General features: G+C 48.8%; 1 protein-coding gene across 1 annotated transcript; it reads right to left on the bottom strand.

Annotated features, from left to right (window-relative positions):
• Positions 1-920: 920 nt before the first annotated feature.
• CLDN3 (claudin 3) lies at positions 921-2,340 on the bottom strand. Its single transcript, XM_004268787.4, has one exon. The coding sequence runs from the start codon at positions 1,947-1,949 to the stop codon at positions 1,287-1,289; it is 663 nt and encodes a 220-aa protein (XP_004268835.1). The 5' UTR covers positions 1,950-2,340; the 3' UTR covers positions 921-1,286.
• Between the last annotated feature and the right edge of the window lie 8,609 nt (positions 2,341-10,949).

Raw genomic sequence — 10,949 nt, 5'->3', positions numbered from 1 at the left:
CCTCTAAGATGGTCTCCTGCCTTCATGTGCCTCCTTGAGTCCCAGTTCTGCAGGGGCAGCTGGAGAGGTTATTTTAGAGTGTAAATTTGACCAGGTACATCCCTCCCATGATTCCCATAACATTAGATGAGGGTCCAAAATCTGTAATTCTGCACACGAGATTCTCCATGACTTGGCCTCTTCTGGGCCCAGGGCCCCATTGCTACTTCCCCCCTCACCTTGCTATCTACCCAGCCATTGGAATTCCACTTTCCTGGCTCTGCACTCCAGCCCCCTTTCCCACTGCCTGAACCTCTTATACCTTCTCCAAGACACAAGTGCTTCCAAACCTTGTTTACCTTAGCATTAGAATGTCACCAGAGAGTTCTGAGTCCCCCCGCCTCTTTCCCTCCCTCAAGGGTTTCAGGAAGAAAATGAGGCCCCTCTCTCATCTCTTCTCCTGGTGAGAAGATTCCACTCAGCTTCCTTTGGTGGTGTGTTTTACCAAAACAATAGATCTTTTTGTTCTCCTTTCCCAAATATGAAATCATAGCATTGAATGTGCTCTTTCACACACCACAGGGGAGATTCAGGTGTGCGGAAGCGCTGTGGAGGGCGGGTGCTCCAGGCACAAGCCCTGGGGAAGGGGGTCCCTGACATCCTCCTCCCACCTCCCCCATGCCCGGAAGCGCTCATGCCCGCCCCTCCAGATTGGGGCTTCATCGTCTGAATCCCCAGGGAACAGGCCAAAAGACCAACTAGCTAGTGAGCACCCAGCTCGGTTTACAACCCCACTTTCTCGGCTACCGAAACTCGGTCCCTCTCTAAGCTTCATCCCGGGCAGTGGGAGAGCAGAATCCAGCCAAGGCCAGCCCTTGCGGGGAGAGCTCTGCAGGGAGGTGGAGGCCTGTCCGCGCTCGGGACAAGGAGGCACAGGCAACTGCAAAACGAAAGGTTTTTATTGAAAAATATCAAGTGGCCCTTTTCAAGACCGCGGGTCCCTGCTCAACGAAGGCTGTCAGGCCGCAGCCCGACGGGGCGAACAAGTAGCGGCAGTCACCCCAGCTCCGCGCTCCGGAGGGGCAAGGTTTCATGGTCCATGCTGGTTGGCCCCTGGACTCCGCAATCCCGCTCCCTGGCCCGAGGAGGGGTGGCAGCTGGGGAAGGGGGTGCCGGGAGGTCCCCTCCCAGTCCAGCGAGAGAGTTGCCTGGCATCTGGGTGGGCTGGTCTCCGATGCAAGGCCGCACGCAGGACTGGTGGGCGCGCCATCTCGTGGGAGTGGTAGAGGCTTCCCGCGGCTGCTCACTCAGACGTAGTCCTTGCGGTCGTAGGCTGTGCCGGTGCCGGTGCCCGGGCCGTTGGAGCGCGGCGCCGAGTAGAGGATCTTGGCGGGCGTGTATTTCTTCTCGCGCGGCGGGCACGAGCAGCAGAGTAGCGCTCCCCCCAGCAGCTGCAGCGCCGCGGCCGCCCAGCCCACGTACAGGGCGGAGCCCATCTCGCGCTTCTGTGCATCTGGCACCAACGGGTTATAGAATTCCCGGATGATGGTGTTGGCCGACCAGGACACCGGCACGAGGGTGAGCAAGGCGGCCATCAGGAAGAGCACGCCCGCCACGATGGTGATCTTGGCCTTGGCTGTTTCGTCCTGCACACAGTTTGTGCACTGGGCACCCACGAGCGCCACAAGGAGCCCGAAGGCGGCCAGCAGGATGGCGATGACGATGAGGGCGCGGGCCGCCTGTAGGTCCTGCGGCAGCGCCAGCAGCGAGTCGTACACCTTGCACTGCATCTGGCCCGTGCTCTGCACCACGCAGTTCATCCACAGGCCCTCCCAGGTGATCTGCGCCGTGATGATGCTGCTGCCGATGAAGGCCGTCACGCGCCACATGGGCAGCACGCAGCACACGATGGTGCTCAGCCAGCCCATGACGGCCAGCGAGGTGCCCGCGATCTCCAGGCCCATGGACATGGCTGCCGCTCCAAGGCCGTCACTGGCGGGCGGCTCCGGGTGCGGGACGACGAGGGGCCGGGGCCGCTGGGGCCTGGGTGGGAGCGGCGGTGCGCCGACGGACTGACGCCCGAATTGATGGACCGACGGAAAGACACACGGATGGCGCGCGCCCTAAAGGGTCCGCTCTGCCCGTTCGCGCAGCGGCTGCGCCTGCACCTGCCTGTGGCTTTGTAGGCGGGCGGCAGCGACTGGGCTGGCCCTGGGCTGGGGCAGGTTAGTCTTCGATCCGGGCCCAGCGCTCCGGCGGGGGAGGGAGGGGCGGAGCCGCCCTCTCCCGGGCCTGGGGACAGTGACGTGGCCCCTCTTCCCACCTTCACTAAGCGCCCTGGGAGGAAGGACTTGGCCAGGAGTGGCTCACGGCGCGGGGATGGGGGGTGCCAAGAGAGGGCGGGGCCGAGACCTGCGCCCCCGCCCCTCGCTCCTGGTTCCCCACTGCTCGGAAACGAATTCTACGGGGTGTGGGGTGAAAAGCACAAAGTGCTGGACACTCCCCCTCCCACCTCCCGCATTTTCAGCGCCGTTGGCACGGAAGGCGTGGGGAAGCGGGCGCTGCCAGCTGCCAGGGATCCGCGGGGACAGGGAGGGCCCACTGTCGGCGTGGCCGCGGCTGTTTTCCCAGAGTGGGCCGCTGCCCCGGGAGCTGCGCACCTGCTCCTCGGTCCGTCTGGCCTCTGAGGCAGCGCTCCCAGCGCAGGATCCCGGTCTGATCCAGGCCCATGGCGTTGCCAGCCCTGGACGTCTGGACTCGGCGGAAGCCAGGGACCACCCGCAAAGACGCCCAGAAGACACCCCTGAGCCAGTGCTGAACTCAGATTCTCTAGCCCCTCTCCAGCTCTCAGCTCTTAACACTCGCAGTGACCCCGGATCCCTTTAGCTGAGCTGCTCTCGCCTCCCAGAGCCGCCCCCATTGAGTCCCTTCCCTTCACAGAGCCCTGGTCCTCTCTCCCGCTGAGCCGGGGGCGGGTGGGGGTGGGGGAGTCAGAACCGGGATCCACCTTAATGAAACGGTGGTGAAAGAGGTTTGATCCAGGCAAAAGTGGGAAGTCAGAGACATTACCTGCAATAGCCTTGCTCCCACACCTGGGCTATCCCTCGCCCTGCTTAGAGCCCTGCAGAGTTGGCCTTGGAGGGTCTGTCCCCCACCTTCCTCGCTTCCCCTCATCTCAGGGCCCTCATTCTTGCCGTGTCCTCTGCCTGGGACATTGCAGAGACCACATGGCTCACTCCTTTCACCTTTCATGTTTTTGTTCCCAGCCAGGCCTTCCCTAACCACACTAGTTAAAATCACAGCTGGGACTTCCCTGGTGGCGAAGTGGTTAAGAATCTGCCTGCCAATGCAGGGGACACGGGTTCCATCCCTGATCCAGGAGGATCCCACATGCCACGGAGCAACTAAGCCCGTGCGCCACAGCTACTGAGCCTGCACTCTAGAGCCCGTGAGCCACAACTACTGAGCCCACGTGCCACAACTACTGAAGCCTGCGTGCCTAGAGCCCATGCTCTGCAACAAGAGAAGCCACCGCAATGAAGAAGCCCGCGCGCAGCAACGAAGACCCAATGCAGCCAAAAGTAAATAAATAAAATAAATTTATTTAAAAAAATTAAAAAATAAAATCACAGCTGGGAATTCCCCATCAGTCCAGGGGTTAGGACTCCCTGCTTTCACCGCAGTGGCCCAGGTTCAATCCCTGGTGGGGGAACTAAGATCCCGCAAGCCATGTGGGGCGGCCAAATAAATACATAAAATCGCAGCTATTCACCCCACTATGTCCTGTCCCCTTTTTATACTTTACATTCTTTTTTAGCATTTAACACTGTCCATCATACTCTATATTTTTCTTACTTATTTTTTATTCTCTCTCTCTCTGCTCTAGTATGTCAACTCCACTGGGACATCCAGAAGGTCCCCAAACGGGCAAGGGTTTCTGCTGGTTTTATTAACTGCCGTATCTCCAGTGCCCAGAACGGTGCTGGGTCCTCAAGAGAAAGTTGATTTAGAAAGTTCATGCAAAAACATCACTTTCTTGCATTCCTGCAACCTTGTCTGCCTGGAGGCCCTCCTCCTGGCATAAATGACTGATAATGGGACACTACTCTGTCACATGCTTTTGGAATCTAGTCGGAACCTAGGGCACTTCCAGGCGAGATGAGAAACCCCATCAAACCAGGCCTAGGGGTTTTTCTGGTTTGCCCCACATCTCTCAAATACAGGCATGTAGCCTATGTCTTCCTCCGTAAGGGTCAAAGCCCTGGGGTGAGGTAAACAGGGCCAGAGGCCCATGGAAACCAGGGTCCTACTTCTCGCAGGGGCAAAGGTCTTGGGCTGGGCCTGTTGGGGCTGGGTTGGGCAGGGCTGGGAGTGCCCAGCCAGAGGGCCCCGCTGGTGCTGGGCGGGGGCTGCCCCGGAGCAAGTTCTTGAAGCCCAGGTCCATCCAGTGGACTGCTGGCTGCTGCAGTTTCCTGGTTAGTGGCGTGGCTTTGGGTCGGAGGAGAGGCAGAACACTTGGGCAGTGTGGCTGCGTATAGGGTGGGTGCCTGAAATCACATGCTTTTGTCCTGAGAGTGGGCTTCCTGCTGGTTTTGCCCTGAGCTCTATCTCTTGCTACCTGTGAGGCTGAGGAAAGTCACGTCCCCTCTCTTAACCTACATTTCCTCCTCTGCCAAATGAGGAGACTGTTGCCTACATGACCTACCTCACAGGGCATTGATGAGAACGGAGGAAACGTATGTGTACTGCAAACCAGAAAACAGCCACGACCAGACAAACCAGTGGGTAGAGAAACAGTGTGGACAAGGTGGAGGGTTTAATTGGACAGACCTGAGGTGGAGTCCAGCTCCACTCTTATCAGTCCTGTGGCCTTGAGCAAGTCCTTTCCCACCTGGACTTGGTTTCTTCATCTGTGAAGAGGGGTTTGTTCTGAGCTGCTTGGGTTCGGGGTGTGGGGGGTGGTGGGCAGGAAGAGGCACCTTGTTCCTGAGCCTGAATGAGGTGGATGTGCTGGGCAGGGCTGTGAGGAGATGAGGCCAGCAAGACAGAAAGCTTCTTGCCCAGGGGCCAAACTTCAGGGACGCTGGGCAAATAGCTTCAATCAGCGTTTTGCTCAATATCATCCATGGTCCTTACAACTCAATAATAAAAAGACAAATAACCCAATTAAAAAAATGGTCAAAGGATCTGAGTAGACATTTGGAATAGACAAGGAAGACATACAAATGGCCAAGGTGCACATGCAAAGTTGTCTGACACCATTAGTCATTAGGTAAATGCAAATCAAAACTACAAAGAGGGATTTCCCTGGCGGTCCAGTGGTTAAGACTTTTCCTTCCAATGCAGGGGGTGTGGGTTCGATCCCTGGTTGGGGAGTTGAGAGCCCACATGCCTCATGGCCAAAAAACCAAAACATAAAACAGAAGCAATACTGTAACAAATTCAATAAAGGCTTTAAAAATGGTCCACATCAAAAAAATCTTAAAAAAAAAACATACAGAGATAAAACTTCATACCTATGAGGATGGCTAGAATCAAAAAGATGATAACAAGTGTTGCAGAGGATGTGGAAAAATTGGAACCCTCCGACAATGCTGGTGGCATTGTAAAATGCTGCAGCTGCTTTTGAAAACAGTCTGACAGTTCCTCACAAGGTAGAATTACCATAGGACCCAGCAATTCCATTATTAGGTATTTACCCAAGAGAAATGAAAATGTACGTTCACACGAAAAACTTGTGCACGAGTGTTCATAGCAGCATTATTCCTAATAGCCTGAAAGTGGAAATGTCCTAAATGTCAGTTGATGAATGAATAAACAAAAAGGAGTGTATCTATACGTGCAATATCATTCAGCCATAGAAAGGAATAAAGTTCTGATATGTGTTACAACGTGGATGAACCTTGAAGACATTATGATAAGTGAGAGATACCAGTTGCAAAGGATGGCGTATTATATGATTTCACTTATAAAAATGATCCAGGACTTCCCTGGTGGCGCAGTGGTTAAGAACCCACTTGCCAATGCAGGGGACACGGGTTCGAGCCCTGGTCTGGGAAGATCCCACATGCCGCAGAGCAACTAAGCCCGAGCACCACAACTACTGAGCCTGTACTCTAGAGCCCACGTGCCACAACTACTGAAGCCCGAGCGCCTAGAGCCCATGCTCTACAACAAGAGAAGCCACTGTAATGAGAGACCTCTGCGCGGCAATGAAGAGTAGCCCCTGCTCGCCCGCACTCAGCAGCAAAGACCCAACGCAGCCAAAAAAAAAAAGATCCAGAGTAGGAAAATCTATAAAAATAGAAAGTAGATCGGTGGTGGTGCTGCGGTGGTGGTGTTGGGAGAAAATGGGGACTAACTGCTAATGGGAACAGGGTTTCTTTTTGGGGTGATGAAAATGTTCTAATGACACAATTGATTGTGTTGATGGTTGCATAGCTCTGTGATGATACTAAAAAACCATTGAATAGTACAGTTTAAATTGTGAGTTGTATGGTATGTAAATTGTATCAATAAAGCTGTTAAAAACCACAATGGTGCTGGGTGGGGGGGCCGCAGTGTGTGTTCGTGTGGTATGTGTGTCCCCAGAGAGTGGGAATGAGGGTGGGATGAAGCTGTTTTTTAATGGAGAGTACTGTGGGAGTTGGTGAGAGGAGGGTGAGGCTTGGGGGCTCCAAGCACAATGCTTGTCTCCTCCTCCTCCATTCCTGAGCCTCCTGTCTAGAAACAGCAGCATGAGCCAAGGTGGGACCGATGCTCCAACATCCCTCCAGTTAGTGCTGAGTGACCATAGGAAGGGGAGTTCTGATGCTGTCCTGGTCCAGCAGAGCTTCCCGTAGGAGGAGATTGGGCAGGAGCTGGTAGAGAAGGATTTGGCTGGTGGAGGTGACTAGGTGCGTTTGGGGTGAATTGTGTGTGTGTAACTCCAAGAAGCAAGGGTCTAGAAAAAGAGGAACTGAAAGAAGAGTGCCCCCAGCTAGGAGATTAGCCTGTTCCCCATCTCCCACCCAGTGTTCAGCTCCCCAGAAGTAGCCATCACATCCCCAAGGCCTGCCTTTCCCCTACTGCAGTGGCGGCATCCTCCCCTTTCTCCCATCCCAGCACACTCAGCCTGGCCCCCACCTCTCCCCAGTGGGCAGTCTGTACTGAATTACACCATCGGCTTTCTTGGTTCTCCAGTTTGCAAATGGCAGATTGTGGGACTTCTTGGCCTCTATGACTGCATGAGCCAATTCCTATGATAAATCTTCTATTATGCGTATCTGTATATAGTCTATTAGCTCTGTTTTTCTTGAGAACCTTGACTAATGTGGTAGAATTCTCCAGTGAAAAACTGGGCCCGTAGATTACTTTCTGGGAGTTTTAAAATTACAAATACTTAATACTTAACAGGTCTATTTAAATTATCTATTTCATACTGAGTGAATTGTTGTAGCTGTGTTTTTTGAGAAATTGGACCATTTCATCTAAGTGGTTGAATTTATGTGTGTTCATAATATTTCTTATTATCCTTTTGATATCTGTAGGGTCTGTATGATAGCTCCTGTTTCATTTCTGTTGGCAAATTGTATTTCTCCCTCTCTCTCTCTGTCAGCTAGAGGTCTGTCTTTGTCAGCTAGAGGTTTGTCATTTTTACCAGTTTTTTTTTTTCCTCAAAGAACCAGCCCTTTGTTTCATTGATCTTCTCAATTATCAATTTCCTTGTTTTTTGCTCTTCTTTATTATTTTCTTATTTCTACTTGTTTTGGGTTTATTTTCTCCTCTTTTTCTAAATTCTTGATGTGGGAGTGTAGATTATTGATTTGAAACTTTTCCTCTTTTCTAATATATGCATTTAGTGTTATAAATTTCTCTCTTAGCACTGCTTTATCTATGTTCTACAATTTTGATATGTTGTACTTTCATATTCACTTATTTCAATGCATTTTAAAAAAAATTTCCCTTGACCTATGGCTGCCTTTTGAGTTATGGAACAAGAAGTGTGCTGTTTAGTTTCCAAGTGTTTGGAGATTTTCCTGTTGTCATTCTGTTATTGATTTCTAGTTTGATTCCATTGTGGTCAGAGAGCATACTATATGATTTCAATTAATTTAAATTCAATTAATTTAAATTAATTTAAATTCAATTAATTTAAATTCCCTGGCCATCCAGTGGTTAAGACTCAACGCTTTCACTGCCAGAACCTGGGTTCAATCCCTGGTGGGGGAATTAAGATCCTGCAATCCAAGCAGCACGGCCAAAAAAAAAAAAAAAAATCCGTGGAGATTTCATTTTGGCCCAGGATATGGTCTATCTAGGTTTTTAATTTTTAATTAAAAAATTTTTTTAAAAGATTTTTTGATGTGGACTATTTTTAAAGTCTTTATTGAATTTGTTACGATATTGCTTCTGTTTTTTGTTTTGTTTTTTTGCCCCCGAGGCATGTGGGATCTTAGCTCCCAGACCAGGGATCGAACCTGCGTTCCCTGCATTGGAAGGTGAAGTCTTAAGCACTGGACCTCCAGGGAAGTCCCTATCTGGGTTTTTTAAACAAATGTGTGTTCTGCTGTTGTTGAGTGGAGTATTCTATAAATGTTGGTTAGATCCTGTTTGTTGATGGTGTCACTGAGTTCTATAACTTTGCTATATTTCATCTAGTTGTCCCATCAATTGTTGAAAGAGAAGTGTTAAAGCCTCCAACTATACTTGTGCTTTTGTCTATTTGTCCTTTCAGTTACGTCAGCTTTTTCTTCATAATTTGCAGTTTTTTTGTTTGATAATGCATACATATTTAGGATTACTATGTCTTCTTGGTAGATTGACCCTTTTTTCGTTACATAATGTCCCTCTCGGTCTCTGGTAATTTACTTTGCTCTGAGGTCTAGTTTATCTCATACAAATATAGCCACTTTCACTTTCCTTTGATTGTTTTCATGCTATATCCTTTTCCATTTACCTTGCCTATGTCATTATATTTGAAGTGAGTTTCTTGTACACAACATATATTCGGGTCATGCTTTTAAGCACTCAGATAATTTCTTTTAATCGATACAGAGGCATACCTTGTTTTATTGCGCTTCGCAGATATTGTGTTTTTTTACGTTGAAAGTTTGTGGCAACCCTGTACCAAGCAAGTCTATCGGTGCCTTTTTTCAACAGCATTTGCTCACTTGGTGTCTCTGTGTCGCAGTTTGGTAATTCTTGAAATATTTCAAACTTTTTCATTATTATTATGTTATGGTGATCTGTGATCAGTGATCTTTGAAGTTACTATTGCAAAAGGATTATGACTCATGAGGCTCATGATGGGTAGCCTTTTTTAGCATGAAGTATTTTTCAATTAAGGTACGTACATTGTATTTTAGATATAATGCTATTGCACAGTTAATGAATACTGTACAGTGTAAACATAACTTTTATATGCACAGGGAAACCAAAAAATATGGGTGAGTCACTTTGCTGTATTGGCTTTACTGTGGTGGTCTGGAACCAAAAGTGCAATATCTTTGAATGATGCCTGTATTTAGACTATTTACATTTAATGTAATTGTTGATGTGTTAAAGCTTAGTCTGATATTTTGTTTTTTGTTTTCTGTTTGTTCTCTCCATTTTTTTTTTCTGTTTTCTTTTTTCTGCTTTCCTGTGGGTTACTTGAACAGTTTTGAAATCCATTTTATCTATAGTGTTTGTTCTTTTTTAAATATTTATTTATGTCTTAGTTGCTGCATGCAGGATCTAGTTCCCCAACCAGGGATCGAACCTGTGCCCCCTGCATTGGAAGTGCGGAGTCCTAACCACTGGACCACTAGAGAATTCCCGAGTTTGGCTATTATTTATTAAAGTTTAAAAGCAATGCCTACTTATACAGGAAAGTCAAAATGGAAAAGGATATTAGAAAAATTATAATCCCATCCATTTAAAGATACCATTATTGACATCTGGTTTTATACGTTTCAAGATGCTTTTCTAGTCATTTCTGTTCAAACGTGGTGTCCGCTAGAATGTAAACTTGATGACTGTAGGGACCTTGTCTGTATGCTTCAGCACTTTATTTTTAGCAGTAGAATAGTGCCTAGCAGAGGGCAGGCACTCAGTAAATACTTGTCAAATGAATATGTGGGTGAGTCCTGTTGTACTACTGTTATAATATACTGTAATTAAAATTTTTTTATTGAAAAAAGTTTTCATATTTCATATCTAGGCTCCCCATTGGCCTTTGTGGTGTGGGGATGGGTGGGGCCACAGTTTCTTCTCTGGTGTTTGTCCTAATATAGAATGCTTAGTTTTAAATTTTATTTAAAATTTTTTTTGGCCGTGCCTCATGGCTTGCAGGACCTTAGTTCCCCGACCAGGGATTGAACCCACGCCCCCTGCAGTGGAAGTGCGGAGTCCTTAACCCCCACTACCCACAAATGGCTGACAAATATTTATTGAGCACCTACTGTGTGCCAGGCACTGTGTAGGCGCTGAAGGCAGGGTCAAGGGTCATTCCAGCTGATGACTCCTTGCATTCTCCCCACCTCACCCCGCCCCCACACAAACCACTGCAGGGATGAAGTATCACTCTTCTAGCTACCACTATCTCTAAGAACCCCAAATCTGTCACCCCATAATAAAGCTGATTTGAAGTGTTACTATCTTTTGGAGGGACTACCAGGAAGTTCCCCTAGAATGGTTATTGTTCAAAAGTTTTCCGTCCTTTTAGGCTGCCTCTTTCCTGGTCTTTTGACCGGAGAAAGCAGACTTTTATTGGGGCTTTTTTGGTTTTTGTCCAGTGGTATCTCCCACTTGCCTACATCTTCAGTTCCATGTTTGGGATACATGAGGGAGAAAGAAAACCCAGGGCACTGGCACAAAAACAGACACCTAGATCAATAGAAAAGAATAGAGAGCCCAGAAATGAATGCACACTTATATGGGCAATGAATCTATGACAAAGGAGGCAAGAATATACAGAGGGGAAAAGACAGCCTCTTCAATAAATGGAG

The sequence above is a fragment of the Orcinus orca genome, chromosome 16 (assembly GCF_937001465.1).
Source record: "Orcinus orca chromosome 16, mOrcOrc1.1, whole genome shotgun sequence".
In the NCBI taxonomy this organism is placed as follows: Eukaryota; Metazoa; Chordata; class Mammalia; order Artiodactyla; family Delphinidae; genus Orcinus; species Orcinus orca.
The sequence above is the reverse complement of the archived record's forward strand: the minus strand, read 5'-3'. Positions and strand labels throughout refer to the sequence as shown.